Below are 19513 nucleotides of genomic sequence, written 5' to 3'. Positions count from 1 at the left end.
AAATCAATTCATCGTTACGCAGCGAGTAACGACGAACGATATTTAAAATAGAAAGTTGCGTCGCAACATTAAACAAATTCTCGATCTCGATTCAGACACGATAATTATTCGACGGGAACGAATGAAAATTAATCCCCCAACGGATTCTCCGCGATCGTAAAATGTTTTCATTAGAAGGATAAAATCGTGGAGAGCCACTCGACGAAAGTTCCACGGAATGGAATTTCAATATACACAAAACAGCGAGAATTTTTCGAATTCGATCGACTTTATTACCGTTTGATCTCCTCTATCGATACAATGACAACGGCGACAAATACATATGCATGCGTGCAATATTTATTATCCCAGCGTCCGAGAATGTTGGTCATAGTCACTACAGAACGGTAGGATGGAAAGAACGGGTAGCTACTACGAGAAATATGGTCATCTCATTGGTCGTAAACGTACGCTGATTGTCCAGGATGTCGACGTCGTTGGTGACGTTGACGACGCTGGTCCTATCGTTTTAGGAAGGTGAGGAAGGGAGGTAAAGCTGGTCTTTTTCTCTGTCACGCGCGCTCTCTCCCTCTCGCTCACTTTCTCTGTTAGTCGCACCGCTTCACCCTATCCCTTTCTCGCCTTGTTGTTCGATCTTTGTCACTGAAACGCGAGGAACAACATAACGGCGGGGTCGTTACCGAAAGTAATCCAAGGAACAAACGATGCAACAACGAACGCGACAATAAACGCGACACCGGCACCACGGGGTGGACTGAAGTCTCGACGAGCGCCGATCGGACTCTTATAGTTAGGATTGGAGCGCAAGCGCTCCGGGAACTCTGTCGTCTAGGGATGGGCCGGTACGTTTCGAAAAGAGGTGTTGATCCTCTCCTCTCGACCGATCGACTTTTCAACGCGAGATGAACCACAAAACCAGCTCCCAATAATCTTTGTTACCTTCGCGATGTATTCACATATTTTCCTCCGTTGCCAAGAGGATGGCTTTTTCTTCTTATAGAACGATCCGGCTATGTACAATGTCGTTCCACGTAGAAACTCGGAGGAGCTATCTAACGCTACAGATGAAACAAGTTCGTAAACGTGAATTGTATTGGTCCTGGCACGCGGAAACATTGCACCAGTGAACAATTTTAACCCTTAACCTTTGCAACGATGTTTACCCTGTAGTTGAATAAAAACGTACCCGAGTTATTTATCGTTTACATTTTTTTCACAGGTAAGAGGAATAGTACGAATATCAACGCATAGTACGAATAGATGCTCTTTATCATTTAACTATTATTGTAACGTTAGTTCTATTTTAAATATAGTTACTCTTCTTTACTAATATTTAACGTTTAACGAACATCGTAATTCGATCAATTTCCGTCAAGAAATCTTTGAATACCGAACAAGACTCAAACTGATGTGTTTAATACGTTATATTAACGTTAGAATGCTAGATTCGACTTACGCACTTAAAAACTTTTATTTTTACATAAGCATGAACTATTGTCACTTATTCTTTATGTTTAATGTTTCCTACCAATCATAGTCACCTTCAAAACCAGTAAAATATGTAGGATAATCTATATTAAATAGAAAGAATTTACGAATTATACTTCACTATTATCAGTTTACTGCCAATCTTTATATTGTGTGTCAGTTGGTTTGTAACAAGTTCACCGTGCAATTTTCCATACTAACTGTTCTATATATTTCCTTCAGTTTTAATTCAGTATTTTCTCTAATATTTAATAAGAATTAGAAAAACCTTTATTTTGACTACTGAAACTAGTAATTGATGATAATGAACACCAAGTATGGAAAGAAACTTGAAAAAGTTTCAATGTATTCTTAACATTGCACGTGGTATAAATTCGATTAATGTTTCGTTTCTTTTCGATCTAACTTACGGTATCTAAAAGAGAATGAAATAAGATGTAATTGAGATGGTATCTGATTAACATTTGGAAAGTGTATACTTTTTATAACAATTAATTATCATTTTTTCTGGCCTAATAAATTGAGAACAATAAATACACTTGGTTCAAAATAATGGTAATCCATTAAAACTCGATACCACCTGAGAGTAGTCATTTTTTCCATTTCTTAGAGAAAGTCTGACTAAAATATCTCGAATCATTTAAAAGCTATTAATTTACGTTGATTTTCGCTAGGTGGCATTTTTACCCCATCTTAGTCTATCCCCGGTAAATTTTGGAGAAAGTTTGTAACGAAAATCAACGATGACTACATAGATCTACGAATGTGCAAAATTTAGAGCAAATTCGTGAGAAGGGGAATTTGGTCATTTTTCAATAAGATTTTTCTTTTCAATGCTTTCGACGATGTGTGCGATTTCTCTCCAGACTGGAATTGACGAACCTCGAACCCCTATAGAGTTTCGGATTCATATTTTTATTAATGTGTGGGTCAAAAAGGTACAAAGAGAAATGTATACCTACGGTGCAGCGTCACTACACACGGCAGGAATGTATTATACATTCAAACCTCTATATCAATTTTTTTCACAAATTGAAGTAAATGACTTTGCACGCGTGTTTTCAAAGTCGTACACTTTAAGAAAATGAAATAAAGAAAAAATCGATATTAAGATCTTTGATGGGAACGCGATTTTGGTACGTAGAATCATTATATTGGGTTGTTCGGAAAGTCATTTCGTTTTCCAAAATGGAGAATACATAATTCAATGAAATGTTTGTACACTCTAAAAAAATCGTGTTTCATTTTCACCAAAAAGAAACGAAACAACCAAACAACAACCAATACTACGAACTACACTACGAAGCGACCGAAACTTTCCAAAACGTCTAACATAGACGAGACCAGTATCTAAGTAAGTATTTATGTGCGACAAGTGGTGACGATGATCCAATATCTCCGCGATGTTTGAAATTGAAAACTGTAAATTTTAGTACCAACTAGAATCGTCATCCTTGTGGAGACCTATGGGTCTTAGCATCGACTATGGTCGGCATTCACGTAACAAGCAGTCAATCCTAGTGCCAACACACTCCCGGCAGACTTCCCCGTACAAGGAAAGCCCATTTGCACTCACTTACGCAGGCATGAAAGGGTCAAGTTATAAATGTAAGGATTATCTGTTAGAGATAAAAAAATTTGTAATTTAGTGATTTTTTCTAATTAATTATTAGTTCTTTAATTCTTTATCTCAGTTTACACATTTGTAAAGACATTTTAAAAGTAATTTCGTGAAATATAGTAGTTTATTTTGAATGAGAATATTTACCAGATACAATTGAGCGGATATTGTTTTTCGGATGCAGTCTTATAGAAGTTACATTGCTTCGAATTTCTGTATATTTATACCGAATTTTTCGGATTCTAATTAGTATAAACGTTCTCATCATATTAGCCACATTTTTCAGAAAATTTCGTTTAACACATTTTCGTTTATATTAGACTTCATTGATTAAAAATTATCTTTCACCGTGAATTTTATTTTGAAGCCACGTTTACATTTATTTAAGTACATAAAATATCGTAAATTATTAAAATGAGATTTATATGTTTTACTTTTGTAGCCTATAAGTGGATGTATTGTACGTATTTCTGTATTCTAAAACTTCATATGGATACTCGAATCTATAATTATTTATAAATTGAATATATTTGCTAATATTTAAGTGTTTCTTAACAACTAAACGACAGAAATGTTATTTGTAGATGTAGTTGCAACGAATCAAAGTTCATATGTATGTATGTATATATAAGTGTACTCTATGTACAGATTCGTATTTTGTTATATTATCATAGAAATGGTAGTTCCCAACATTTAGTTTACATTTATATTCATAAATTTAGGAAATTATACAGTTAATCTCGGCATATATTGTTGAGTACGTCTTCTTGAGTAACCTCCAAAAGGATTTAGTTATAGCTCCTTATTCATTAAAAAAATGTTTTAAACAAATTATAATTCACTATTATATTCAGTCAATATATAGAAATGCTATTAAAAATAAATGCCATATTTTTCAAAATTTAATTTGTAGGTGGGGGAGGGATTTTGCCTGTATCGCCATTTCAAAATAATGTAACGTCAACCTAACCTAATTTAACTTAATTGGTGGATTAGGTTAGTTTAAACTAGATTATGGCTTGATGTCGATGTACATCTACACGCCGCATGATCGTTTATTTTTCTATATTTTTCCAATTGAAAACAACTAAAAAAAAAAGAAATAAAGATTGCAAAGCAAAAATAAACTCGTCTACATCGAACCTATTACTAAAGCTGGAATTCAAGGTCATTGAAATAGGTTGATGCGTACTTACAAGCAGTATTTAATGAGTGAAGTTGGAAAAGAAGAGAATAGAGTTTATATGTACGATGATCCTATGTATAGAGAAAATTTGTTAAAAATTTTGCTATATTTTTCAAACTTTTCTAGTTAGTAACTTTTTATTTCGAACTGAATAACGAGTAAAATTATTTGGGGGTTATTTGAAAGAGTGTCCTTGACAACATACATATGTATATATATCAAGATTACAATTACCAGAGCTGAATCCCTAAATTTATTATAATCGTGTTAATAACCCAAATTTGTTTAAATATGTTTTTTTTTTATTAGCATAATCACAATTCATTAAACTTAATTGCATTAATTACAATATCTAAAAATAATACATAACATGAAACGTCGTTTAACATTGTAAGATTGCGCCACTGAGGCACATTCGATAGACGTAAGCTCTATCTACAGTTAATGACTGAACTTTATGTTGACGACAATGTTCCACAGGAAACGGGACGCTGACCGCGAAATGTGAAATGCATTTATTTATAAGTGACCAAGAACACCGTGAAAGCCTTATTTTGCGCGTGTTGCGATTTTTAAGATAACAATGAGCTGGGAAATCAGCTGTGCGGATATGTGTCGTGCGTGCATGAAGGTCGATGGTGTACTTCTTCCTATGTACGATGACGACACAATCAGTCAAAAAAATTTACCCGATAAGCTTGCCGAACTTACATCAATACAGGTTAGTAATAAATATTATTTACAGTTCACACTTTTATTTTCTTGATGAATTAAACTATTATTTGCTGCGATTAATTGTAACGACAAATGCATCTGAGTTTTGCAACAGAAGAACATAACCTTAAAGTCTTATCTCCAAAGATTTATTTATTAGATATAATTATTATATATACATGTGTATTTGTGTGTATATATATATTTTTTTTTACTGTTGTAATATTGTAGGTAAGAATAATGTTTCAATTGATTAATTATTAAAGTTTATTTTTGTACATCTACTACATATTCTACTTAAAATGTAGTTTTCAAATTGACAATAATTAAGCATTACAAAAATTATATACATATATGTATAGCGATAATTTAAAGTGATCAAAGAAATCAGTACAATAGTTTTCTATAAACACCTTTTTTTACAGGTTATTTATTACTGAACAGTATTTTTGAAGGAAATATATAACCTTAAAAAATGTTATCAATCATTTTGGAAAATACTAATTCTTATAGTAACTTTAAGAAATTTATAATATAGAATTGAATAGACTTTAATCAGATTTTCTTTATTTTCTAATATTATATAATTGTAATATTTATAGTTTATTATTTCTATATTTTATTTCTTCCATAGATTGATAGATACGATGGTTTACCAAATATGCTTTGTGCAAAATGTGCATATCGTACAGATGCATTTTACGACTTCAAGCTGCAAGTTCAAGCTACCGAAAAGAAGCTTCGTAAGATGTTCGAAACACAAATATGTTGGACCATAAAGGTAAGAGTAAATAAATAGATTTATTGTAACTTATAATTTTTTTTATATTACTTAATTTTTATTTATTTTATTCTATAATATTTGATTCTACAATAACTGTTCTGACTCATAGGTTTTTTTGTTATCACTCATTTTGTTGTTTCTACACATCTTTTTTTATGTTAAAAAGGTTTTTATTTTATCAAATCTGATTATCATAAATTATTTTTTTAACTCTTCAACAGTGGGATTTATTTTATTTCATTGGTTCTACATTCAATATCATTTTCATTTTACATTTATAAAATTTGTCAGGTGTAATTACTTATGTTGTTTAATACCTTTCTTCAGTAAATAAGGTGAGTTATGCTAACTTAAAATTGTTCTTTTTTTGTGAAGAAAATCGAATCATTTCTTAATTTGTACAAAGATACAAACTTTTGGCCGGTACTGTAATACAAAATATTTATTATCTTTGAACTCTATTAAATGAATTAATCATATAAAATTAATTGATATCAGTTTTAATTATAAAAAAAAATGAAAACAATTAAAAATTGTCATAATCTTCACATTGATTGATTAATACTGCTTTGGAAGGTAATGAATGAATATTTCATTGCTGTTACTACAGTCCCTTCCTTTTCATTGTCTCTGCTTGTCATATATTAAGCATTAGCTTTATTCAGAATCTCTTCCTTTGAGACTAGTATTGCTTTCGTTATTTCCACTCTAATTATGAAGTATTTAATAGTAAATTTTTTGATAAAATTAAAGAAATAATATCTTTGAATTGTTTATAATATAATAACACAGATTAAACAAATTAATGAACTTAAAGCATATATAGAATTGCTATATCAGTTCGTGCAAATATCATCAAAACTACTCATAAAAATTGAGGAATGAACAAGACTGATCAAGAGGAATCTGCCATTTTTGACAATTTGAAAAGGAAACTTCTTAGAAGTACCCTTTGTTTTTAAAGAGTACTTTTCACCTTATACTAACAACAGAAGTGTTTCTTTAAAAAGAATTAACAGTTCGTTGTAATTTGATGTATTATATTTATTCTGTGTATAATAATACTTTCATTTTCCAACATTTAAGTGTTAGAAATGAAATATAACAATAATATTGTTTTGAATTTTAATTTTTGTTCATAATTGAAAGTTTGTTTTAATTTATGATAACTAAAACTAAAACTCAATCAGGGCCATAAATACAGGGGTCATTCTACATAAAGTCAAGCACTTTTTAGAGGACCATCTCAGATTTTGATGCAACTTGAATATGATTAAATTGTTGATTTTACAACTGTTTGAAGTACAATACTAAATTGTTTTCATTAAATTATAACTTTTAAATTAACAAACGAATGAGAATAAGCTTCTAGGTACATATCTAGGTGAATCCTGTTTGGTTCTTATATAGAGTATACCACCAAGTTGTAATATAGTTAATAGATATTGAAAACTTACTCTTTATTAATGGCATTTATTGTTGAAACCATTCAAGTTACCACCATTCAATGGAAACCACAAACAGTTTTTTTTTAAGTTCCTTTATTATGTGTTTTTAATTGTTTCGTACAATTATTTATATTTTTTAGAATAGTTGCTATAGAATCACAAGGATTTTTTCAATGCAATTATCAAAAATTTCTCGGGGATGTGTAATATTACAGTTGGTTTCCATAAGAGTTTGTACACTATGTTAGAGTTTGGATCTTATTAGGTTTGCAGGCTGTTTACTTTTAAATCTTCTGGGCATGCTTCAATAACAATTTTTTGCAAGTAGGTTCTTGTGATTATTAGCCTTAGTTTTGTGTACTTTTGAATGTTGTATCATATCTTCTTGTATGGTTGGAAAGTTTGAAGTCTTTCTTATGTCCTCATTTTTGTCAAAATTCTGTCAAGATCATCAAAGAGCAACAAATTGTTATTAATTTATTTAAACAAAATAAATAAATTATGGTTGTTGATTTAACAGTTACATTTTATTTTAAAAAAGTTAACACCGTACTTCAAACATTTGTACAAATGACAATTTTCAAAATGTTGAAAAATATTTCGAGATACATTTAAATATCGCGCCGAAGATTACAACATACTTAAGTTTCAGTAGAATCCGAAATGGTACTCCGGAGAGTGTTCGATTTCGCTTGAACCCAAAGAAAAATACTAAGTTGTACTTAAATACACATATATTTTATCCTTTAAGTATTTGTATGTTGCTTACAGTTATTGATTTTATTCAATTGTGGACTAAAATTATTGTGTATATTTAAAAAGTATAATTATTACCTTAATCACTTTGTCTAGTAATATTTTTTATACATATTACAATTTAATAATTTAATTATTATAAGTGATTGTAAAGTGATATGGTTAATATTAAAAAATTTTATTCGCAATTCGTTTTTTTTTTTTAATTAATTAATTTATTATTATATTCATCGATGGATTCATTGTAATGACGAAAGTAATGTATTAAATATGAAACTACAAGGAATATTCACGAAATGTACAACGTTGATTTTTATGAAACTGCGTGTGTATAGTGTGAGCAAAATTAAAGTATACGTATGAACCTTTTTCAGCTATAGCAGGTGTATTACTTTTAGACGATAAAAGTTATAAACAAATAGAGAGATCAACATGGCGAAAACAATGTTAACAAAATGTAATGCGAAATTCGACAAATTGCTACGGTTACTTTTCTTTTCAAAATTGCTAACATTTTTATAAACACAAAGTAAACAATTTGTATTCTAACTTCTGTTATACTTATACATACACCTACACCTTATTCCATTGAAAAGTAATGTAATAATCTTATATTTAGTGTTAGATTTGTTGAACAAATTTTTTTTTATGCAATATTAGCATGATTAAATTTACATTAATAAGAAGTAACGTTAGTCTGGTATACTTATTTTTCATACGCATAATATGAATGTGAGGCAGTAAGGATATAATATATATAATAGGTTGTTCAATAAGTTTTATCGAACGACAAAACTTATTATACAACCTAGTACTAGCATGTGAACGTCTCTGCACATTTATATTTTTTAGTTTCTCTTTCGAGAGGAAAGTTTAAGCACATTTTGAACAACATTAAAGTACGTTCAAAATGTGAAAAGAAAAAAGAGCAAATAAACGATCAAGAAACATTCTTTTTATATAAATTTTATAGAAATCAATCAATCGTGTCGAAATATAAATTCTTTATACCAAATGAAATCGAAAAGTTCGTTAGTATTTTACAATCTAAAGATTCGATTTTGAGATATGAACGGTCAAAATTTAATTTTTTCATCTAACTTCTAGAACTCATTGTTTAAATTTTGAGCGGTTCATCGCATAGCAAAAGATACACACAGATGCAAACAGCACGTATAGTTCCATGTTCGTCTACCTTGTATTGTTAACAGTAAATGTGCAGTTGAAAATATGTCTGTAACAGCCTTGCACGTATCAATGAATTGTAATACTTAATTTTTCAATCATACTCGAAAGACCATTAATGTAAAGGAATATTATTTGCTTAACATCTCATAACACACACACACACACACAAATACCTTACAGGGTTTACAATCATTTTGCATATTTTTCAGGCTTTTTTAATATTTGTTTGCAGCGTTTGATACTCAAAATGGTATTGCATTATTTTTCAAAGAAATAACATACGGTGTCCCGTATACGTGAAATTCGCTTCAGAGATGGGTTTAGTACCTAAAGATAATAAAATAGTTTTATATAAAGATACGACCTATTCTCCCATTTGACCTCATTTCCGAATGCAGCAAGTTTTACTTCCCAGAAACTTATATCTGTTTATCTTCACGAAGGGTGCTCGAAACCCCTTATTATTGAGGTCTCAATTTTTTTAACAAATTACTTTCCTCGGATTTCTCAGATACTCTCCTTTATTCTCCGGCGAAGTATTTCAATATTTTTAATGGACGTTGCGCAGACAATGGATTTCAGATAATTGTACAAGTAAAGATTGAATTGATTGAGTCTGGGGAACGGATAGAAAATGAGATTTGTGAAACGTGTCCATTTATTTGACAATTGCTCGTCCAAAAATTGCCCAGCTACTTGGTCGAAATGGTGCGAATTGTACACTATCGTGTATAAATCATATGCCACGTTTGACATCAAATAAAACTTTTTCTAATGGCACATTGAATCGCATGCTTGGTAAATTAATTTGATATTTCACCTATTAATTAACCACGACGAAAAATAGATTCGATTAAATTATCGCCTATTATCTCTGTTCACGCATTTAGTCTAGATTATTTTTGATGCAGTGATTGAACAACGATGCAGAGATTTTCATTAATTCAATATTGATTGTTGTGGTACTCTAATGCTTCGTATTTAACGAATTTAAAAATCTGCTTTATTTACGAATAATACGGCAAGTAAATAGATACTGTTAAGTACACATCTTCGGAAATTAAGTGTGGGTTCCGAAATGGTACGAGTATAAAACGGTGTTAAAAACGTTCATTTATTTTAGTCTAAAAAGAAAAAAACCAGACGAATATTTTAAATCCTCTAATACAGTATTGTCCAAGTCAGATCGAATAAAATTTCTCTGGAGTTATTCCGTTTCCGTCTACGCAGACCTTTAATCCATTAGCCTCTAATAACACAGATGTTATTACGGAGACTGTGTCACATAAAGAAGAGGTGTAATTAAGGGGGCAGGACATTTTGATGCGTTAAAAAGTAATACATGTTAGAAATTAACGCAGCGGTAATTTCCATTTAGCAGTATTTAACTTGTGCGATGTATGGATATTAATTTTCGCTTATAACCATTTAACTGTGTTTCCAGTAACAAGAATCAACTAACGATCTTATTAGGTTTTTATTGAATAGTCTAATTGATATCCATCATATTCAATTTCTCGTATTTACTACAATATTGGTATCGTTTCCGTATCAAGACCACTCGATTAAGAACGGAAACATCGATCTGGTATGAGTAGATAGTATAGCCAAGTATGGTTCGGCTGACCGACAATAAACAATTTGTGTTAACTTGACTCCTTCGGATTTAATTTAGCGACATTTGGAATGTTATCGTCTGTCGGCATGTTGTTGAGTTTATCTTAACAAACGTTATCGTATTACGAATAAAATAATATAAAATTCTATTTGGAAAAAATTAATTTGACTTTGTTATTCTCCTCACGATTATATCTACAGAAACATTATTTAAACCACGTAATGTCTCCTTTTGTGCTGAACAACTTTCGTAAGAACATTTTCTTAATAATTTCAATCTCTCGTGAGATGTTTCACCATTTCCCATTGAACGAAACATTTTATGTGTGATAAATGTATTTTTTAAATTAATTTTGTTTGATTGTATTAGGTTCTTGTATTAAATAATCAGCGTTGGTAAGTCTTTGTACACAGTTGTGACTCGCTAGATTTCCTGTACGAGGTACGTCAGACGTTCTCTCTTACTTCTGTAATTATAATGATTCTATTATTTGCTTCAATGTGGTTGTATATCTAAATGAACGCTCTCCTTATAGGTTTCCTTATTTCACAGACGTCTATTTAATATTCCACATTCAGATATCTTGCTTCGGTTGTGTTACATTTGACAAGTCAAATTTAACGTCGGCCATTCTTTCATTGAAATAGTTAATTATTGTCACTTCAATTACAAAATATTACAAGCCTGAAATATTATAGTGAAAACACTATAAGATAGTGCTTACAGAATAATTAACAAGGTTGTGTTGTACAAGAGGGTGGTTCACGCAACTTGCACATCTTAAATATCTTTTAAAGTATACGTTGCACGAAAAAATGTTTTTTATATAAAAGTGGTTTGAAGGGATATATTATAAATTTCGTGTATCTTTTTATAGATGGAAATTAACTGAATATTATGCGAAGTAAATTTTTGAGAAATAAAATAAAATTATTCGTTAACTATTAGCTTTAGGTACCTAATAAAGGTCAATATTTTTTACTCAGGGTTTAACGTTCTTTTATATTTTAGTATAAAAAATATAGTATTTCATTAAAAAAAAAAAGAACAGAGTTGACCTTTAAATCTCTAAAACTTCTTGTATAAAAATAGAACACATGCGATACATAATATAAACCTTCGAACCATGTAATTTTTGTACAAAATATTTTTTCCACGCACGCGTACTTTAGAAAATATTTGAACTCTGTATGTACAGTCTGTCTAATAAGAATGTGTCCGGCATAACTTTGATATTTTGGATCATTGTCCTCTTGTAAAATCCAATCTTCATTGTCTCTTCGCAATTAATTAATTTTGACTTTAGGACACTAAAGTTCTCTGATTAATTTTGACTTTAGGACACTAAAGCTGTCTGATTAATTTTGACTTTAGGACACTAAAGCTGTCTGATTAATTTTGACTTTAGGACACTAAAGCTGTCTGATTAATTTTTACTTTAGGACACTAAAGCTCTCTGATTAATTTTGACCAATTTTTTACGCATCCAAATTACCTATGAAAATAAATAATGTATCAAATCTTTGCCTCGAGAAGATCAAGATCGTTGAATGGTACTTCGTATCCAAAAAGAAACTTGGTCCGAAAAAATCACGTTACCTTAATTCCGATCGACATTTACGTGTGTTCGTGCGGTCCTTTTCTCGATTGCTCCTCAGAGAGAAGAAGTTTCTTAATTGTGCTCCAGTATTTTACAATCTGTGTACACAAGCGATTTCAAACAGTTAGATGCGATGTAATTGAATCTTTCTTTTTCAATCTTGCCTATCCTTAACGTAGAAATAAACAAGAATTTGTGTAAAACATCTGAACAACCTGTTTATCTTCTCTATCCGTTTTTTTCTCTCTTTCAAACCATGTTTTGATGAATCATCATCGGTACTTATTTTTTCAAATTATCTCACTTAACCGCTTACTTAGAAACGTCTTCGATTTTTTCATACAATTTGCAGACCCTTCACGCGACATTCTTGGACCTTCCAAATGTTTACACAGAAAGACCGCTTCGAATTATTCGCGTAGGCAGCACTCATGTTTAATGAAGTCGTTCTTTCGCAACGATGAAGCAAAAACTTTTCCTAGAATGCGTATTAGGGGAAGAGTCGATCATTACTACCTGTTGATACGGGAATATCCCCGATTAAGGTTACCAGGTAACAATTTTTCAGGTCACGCTCTTGTTAGACAAACTTTACTATACGGAGCATTGTTTGTAAACAGTCGAGTAGAATCGGTTATATTAGCTTAGTTTACCGACGTGGTTGCTGCAACACATCAATCCCTATAATTCGGAAACAAGGTTAAATGTTTTATTCTTGTCGAGTGTTGAATAAATTTCTGAAGTGAATTCCACGTACTATGAACCATCGTGTATGTTTACACATGTGTGCATGCAAAAATGATCTTTTAAGGTTAATGTGCTATTGAAAATCATTTGTAAAACAATATTGTTCGATTTAGGATAAAGAAAAGATTATTGTCGTTGTTATATAAAATAATAAATTCTGAAGATAAATATGGCAAATGCAAATTTAAGAATTTCTTGTTACATTGTTTAATCGATACTCACGCCATATTACTAAATATATAGAAAAATAATAACACAATTGTCTACAAAATTGTTTTTGTATTTCCAATAGTTTGCAAGAGAGCATCAGAAGGATGAAGCTTTCGAACATAGTTTCATCCCTTAAGTCAAGTCTCTGGAGCTAAGAAAATTACATGTCCTTTAATTTAAAAAACACGGGGTTTCATCAAAATCGATGTCAAACATTTTGTGGATTTTTATTGTAAGTGTTCAAATTCTTTTATCATTTATTATTAAAATAATAATTGTAAAGAGTGTTTCAAAAAGAATTTCTACAAGTAGAAATTACTCAATAGTACATTAACAACCCTAAATTCCATAACTGATAAATAATAAATAACTTTAACCTTTACTATCATATAAAATATCCGTGCTCTTTTCTCCTGATACAATCCAGAATAGGAAGTTTGATTAAGAAATTAGAATAATATTATTTGTAATATTACTAATTAATTTTTATTAGGACTTTTTCAGGAGTATCTATAAAAACCGTAGTTTGTATTTAACAATTCGAAGTATTAGTAATAAAACAGGACTTGAAATTAATACTGGTCTGAAAGGTTAAAATAAAATGATTATAGTCCAATACCATTTTCAAATGATGTTTAATAGAGCGAAAAAACATTGTTTAAATTATTGTATCGTACATGTTTAAAATATATCGATCAAAAAGTAATTGATATTGTGCTTCACTGTCCTTTTGATTCTCTGCAATATAATTATTCTCTTTTATGTTGTATTTTCTTACTTGTTACACACTGGTACGTAATAAGAAATTTCCGCCATTTCAACTACTTTGTATTCATTTTTAGGAAGAAGCGATGGGCAATGATGTCGAACAAGACTACTATATAGATCAACCGAACGAACTGTCAGATGTGAAACTGCTAGACAACAAACAGAACCTTAAATCTCTAAATAACGTAGATAGTTCGGAAGAGCTTTTACCCGAAGAAAGTAATATACCTGATAAAGGAGAACACGTATTAGAGATTGACGTGTCCGATTTAGTGGAAGAAAATGCTGAATTCAATAAGGCTGATATATCTGGTCTGAAAGGGATTCTAATTTCGAAATTACCCAGATCAGAGCTCGACCAAGAGAAACGGATAAAGGATGAGATACCCCATGAAATTTCGAAAATCTTAGAATCAGAACACTTAGATTACACGATAATGTATATACCAGAAGAGAACGTTGCATTGGAGCATGTGAACGTCGATAATGCGCTTTCTGGCGAGCCAGAAGCTGCGATTAAATTAGAAAGTAGTACAAATATCCTGAAAGACCACTATGACGGTGAGATCGTAAACGAATCTGTGGACAACGAGGAATTTATAAATGCTGTCTGCGTGGAGAAATCCGAAGATACAGAAGTGAACGCCACGTATGGGAAAAGACCATGGAAGAAGAGTTCAAAGGAGAAGGTAAATGGAAGAAAAAAATCGAAGGTTTCGTTGGAGTCCAATCAACACGCAAAAGAAACCGGTGACTCTGATTCCGATTATTTCGTTGATCCGAAAGATAACATATTGGGCAGCTTGAATGACACGATAACGAGAATAAAGGAGATCAAACTCGAGGACAACGTGATACAGTATCAGTGTACATTGTGTTTGCAAAATTACGACAAATTGACCGGTGTCTTGTTACACACCATAGATAATCATGTACCGAGCAGCGGACCATTCTTTTGTGTGGTGTGCGAGAAAGACTGCGAAAGCCACAGAGAGTTGCGTGCACACGTGAAGACCCACACAGGTCAGTTCCCGTATTCCTGTTTCATATGTAACAAAGCTTACACCATGAAGAGGTATCTGAAGAGGCACATGGTATGCCATACAGATTTTCCAAGACACCGTTGCCCGAAATGCGGCCTGAGGTTCAAAGTTAAATCGGAACTGGAGTCGCACATCACGACACACATACGTGGCGCGCCGTATGCTTGCAGCCAGTGTCCACGGTTGTTCAATCATAAGGGTAATTATAAACGACATCTGATCACTCATCTGGACCCTCAGGGTCTACATCTGCCCAAGTATCCCTGCAAAGTTTGCGGGAAGAGATTCCCGAATAATCGCACTTTGGAAACGCATATGCGCGTCCATACCGGCGAAAAACCATTCAAATGCGAGGTGTGCGGAAGGTCGTTCTCCCAACAGGGAAACCTATTGAACCACGTGAGGATTCACTCGAATCCGCGAAGTTACACCTGCGAGGTATGTGGAAAACGATTCAATCAGAGGGCCACCTTAAGGGATCACAGTCTTTTGCACACGGGAGAGAAACCGTATATTTGCAACGTTTGCGGAATAGCGTTTACGTTCAGCGCCGCTTTAAGACGTCACATGTGGACACACACTGGCGGGAAACCGTTCGGGTGTGAAATTTGTAACGCTCGTTTCGTTGGGAAGTACGATCTAAGGAGACACATGACGATACACACCGACAGGCCTAGGGTGAAGCGAAGGAAAAATACGATGAAATCGAACGAGACGCAAGAAAAGGTTAAAGAAGAAAACATTACCATCTCCGAGCATCCTGATACAGAGACCGTTTTAATCGAGGAGGTTCTTTTGACTCAGGATGTTACGCAAGTTGTACGACAAGAGTCTGAGAAAGAAAATGTCGATGCACTTTTTAATCTTATACAGTATGGTTAATGACGTGTGATCTCTTACACTTTACCGTATGTACACCAGTTCCGACTTGTCACGCTCGTACATTTGAAGAAAAAAAAAAAAAAGAATCACGAATGTATGAATATGTAAGAAATTGTGAAATGCATAATTACCTGAGATATGTGAATAGGAAGAAGATATTATATTAATTTATTTTCAATAATATCAAACACATTTTGCCAAATAAGTGTATACGGTATGTGAACTGTCAGAGAACATCTAGTTAGTGATTTCCAAGGGTCGAAACGGTTCTGAAGATAACCGTTTTAAACTATTATATCACAGTTTCAGACTGAAACAATTATGAGGAACCGAAATAGTATTGTAACAGTTATGAGAAATATTAACTTATATCGGTTCTATATCGATTCTATAATAGGTACTTATCTATCGCTCCTATGTCCTGTCATTCTCTCTTTTGATTCGATTCTTTCTGCGTTGACTGAAGTATTGAAACGAGAGGCTCACAGGAATTGAGACTTAGCGATAAGAATTCATAAACAAACGTAACGCTTAAGAATAATAAATCAGCATGATCGAAGCGTGACATTCAGTTGTATTCCTGAACGAGTGGCGAATACTTCGATTAAAAGAAAACTTATATTTCATAGAAAGTGTCGGTAATACTGTTAATGTTAGCACTAGTAATACTTTAAATTAGGTGGTAAATTAAGTGTGAAATTAGTCATAGTGTACAATAGTTGTTAGTAATACTTAAAAAAATTATTAACATAATGAGCCGTAAAAAGTGCGGCATTGTTTGCAAATATTTCGAAATGTACAGTGGCAGTCTTCAAATGCATTCTATAACTGGAAGCTCTTCTACAATAATTTCGGTATACATACGTATATTTATTTTCTTTGATTTTTAAGTCTATCATTTTTCTTAAATTCAGACATTATTGATAACATACATGTCGGTTGCACGTTTAAATTGTAAGAAAATTATAAGTAACGAGAAGGGATTACTACGTTCAAAATGAATTAATTGATTTATTATTGATATGTAATGGATGTATGTATTATAATTGATACATAACTGTAATGGAACCGTTTTAGAACCAATATAATATTGGTTCTGTAGAATCGTAATCGAAACCGACGCAGATCAGAACAGTTTTCACTCATAATTGTTTAAAAATTATTTCGGTTCTTATAACTGTTTTAAGAACCGGAATCTGTATCATAATTGTTTTCAATCCTTGGTCATTTCTTAATAAGGAATATTAATAACTTTGGCAAATCTTCATAAGCTTCTAAAATAGTCGGAAATAAGAGACACGCATTCTTTTCAATTCAGGATATTTTCTTAAACACGCAACAATGTGTAGACGAATGATAAATAACCTTTGCATCAGAAGACTTTTAGAATTTCAAGATATACAGTTAGTTGTAATTTTCATTTTTGATTTTTTTTCGAATATTTACAAATTTTCTAATTTCTTTACACATTTGATTATAAACCATGAAACAAAATAATGAAATATGCATAAAAATATTTGCAATAAAAATCTATGAAACCTTTATAAATTATAAATGTACCATAATATTCTATAATACACCATAATTAAATAAAAAATTCTATTCAAATTTTGTATGCGTGTCTTTTGTTCATAATTTGGAATCATATGAAGTGGTTTTATAAAAATTGTAGAGGAAGATTTTATAGATATTTTTTTAGTCAAATAAAATATATTTTATCGTCCGTTTTAATTCCAATCATTGCTTTGTAGTTTTGATTTTTTCATTATGCATGTAGTTATATACGATTCGGATAAATTTGTGTTGCTCAAACATATTTTCAAATTCACGATTGCTCAAATTTGTTGATAATTGAGATTTTTTTATTGGAATTGTGTAATAAAATTCTTTTGTCACATTAGTTAATAACGATTTTTATGAAATTTCTTGATGGGGTAACAACATAAAAACAATTCATTTAAGGCGTGACACAAGATAAAGAATGATTAGATAGTTATTGATAATCAAGTAGATTCATACGCAAATTTAAAATGTAAAACGACAATGAAAATTATTTATATGATGTAATATTATTTAATAATCCTATATTCGTGTAATATAAAATATAGAAACTATAGCATTAAAATATATAAATTAATATTTTAATTCAATTAAATTAATTGAATATAGCTAATTTTACTCTTTTTTATCAATTAGTTCATTGTTTTTGACTGAAAAATAACAATAAAGATAATTAATTTAAGTAATAATAATTGCGTAAAATAATTTATTTTAAGAAATATGTTGAATCATATACTTTTCTATGAACTTAATGTTGTCTTATGGAGATGATACGTTTCAAAGCGTATTAATAATTGTGAAACTGGTGAAAAAATAGTTACAAGTAATATGCAACATTTTGTACTTCATCTAATTGAATTCGAAACTCTTGATGCTTAATGTTATTATTACCGTTTACTGCCGCAATAGTTTTCATTAACTTTAAAGTATTAAGTTTCAGTTGATATTCACAATGCATGTAACTGCTGCAAAACTACACAGTTTTAAAGGGCTAACAGAAATATAAATTACTTTTCTAATTATTCACTTGAATTTGAATCTTGAATTTGAAAATTATCAAATTTGTAAAATACTTGCACAAATTTAGTGAGAGCAGATGAAAGTCTATTTTTACATCCTATTAGATCAAATGTTTCAAAATCGGAACGCATTAAACTGTTAATAAAACATGTGGGTATTATTAATAATCGTCAAATACAGCCTTGGTAGATTATGAAAAATAGGATACGTAATCACATGTTATTGCATATTACAGTAGATATTCGTATAACACGGTAAAAGAATTGCGACAACCCCGGTACAAAGTAGGAGATAAATATGTATTTGCATCACATACCCAGTCTTCGCTTTTTCTCTTTCTCTCTCTATCCTATATTCCTTTTAATTTCTACGAGTTCTGAGTTACGTATAACACAGAACGTATACTCTACATTATACAGGGATCTATTATATTTATTCGGTTGGATGTATCCACTTTACAAATCCGGTGAATTCTATAAATGCATTTTATATAACTTCTAGGTCGAAGAATGTTTTCTCTTTCAGAAAGTATACCAAATGTTGATATGACGTAATCAGTGGGAAATAAATATGTGGAGACTGTAAATATGGGAAAATCTGTATTCGAGCACGTTTAATTTTTGTGGTGTGTAAGGTGAGACAACTAATTGAGAAGATGGGATATTTTGGTTTAAGTAGCAGGAGCATCAAACACCTTCCATGTACATACATTCATATTTTGACTGGCTGGTTGGATTTGAACCCTCTGTAAGTACTTCGAGAAATGAAAGCAGTTCTTACAAGTGGACTTAAACTTAAATTTTCTTAATAATAACATCCAAATGTACTTGCAATCCATCTGCATTTGAGGGGGCAGGACTGTTTGAAATTTTGAGAAAAT

At 31.3% G+C, this 19513-nt stretch overlaps 1 protein-coding gene across 2 annotated transcripts; it reads left to right on the top strand.

Moving 5' to 3' along the window:
• The first annotated feature begins 4858 nt into the window (after positions 1 to 4858).
• On the top strand, positions 4859 to 17708 carry LOC143144173 (uncharacterized). 2 transcript variants are annotated; one of them, XM_076306292.1, is made up of 3 exons: positions 4859 to 5016; positions 5644 to 5790; positions 14203 to 17708. In XM_076306292.1, the coding sequence occupies exons 1-3, from the start codon at positions 4879 to 4881 to the stop codon at positions 16051 to 16053; spliced, it is 2136 nt and encodes a 711-aa protein (XP_076162407.1). In that variant the 5' UTR covers positions 4859 to 4878; the 3' UTR covers positions 16054 to 17708. The 2 variants fall into 2 exon arrangements, with proteins under 2 accessions (XP_076162407.1, XP_076162406.1); XM_076306291.1 differs by lacking the exon at positions 4859 to 5016 and adding an exon at positions 13443 to 13592 and having other exon boundaries at positions 5652 to 5790.
• The last annotated feature ends 1805 nt before the right edge of the window (positions 17709 to 19513 follow it).

Source organism: Ptiloglossa arizonensis, chromosome 3 (assembly GCF_051014685.1).
Source record: "Ptiloglossa arizonensis isolate GNS036 chromosome 3, iyPtiAriz1_principal, whole genome shotgun sequence".
NCBI lineage: Eukaryota > Metazoa > Arthropoda > Insecta > Hymenoptera > Colletidae > Ptiloglossa > Ptiloglossa arizonensis.
This window is presented reverse-complemented; position numbering and strand designations above follow the sequence as displayed.

Excerpts from the sequence above, each read along its gene's own strand:
- LOC143144173 (XM_076306292.1), top strand. The coding sequence starts at position 4,879 with ATGAGCTGGGAAATCAGCTGTGCGGATATGTGTCGTGCGTGCATGAAG. Across the intron at positions 5,017-5,643 it reads CCGAACTTACATCAATACAG|ATTGATAGATACGATGGTTT; the intron begins GTTAGTAATAAA and ends TTTCTTCCATAG. Across the intron at positions 5,791-14,202 it reads AAATATGTTGGACCATAAAG|GAAGAAGCGATGGGCAATGA; the intron begins GTAAGAGTAAAT and ends ATTCATTTTTAG.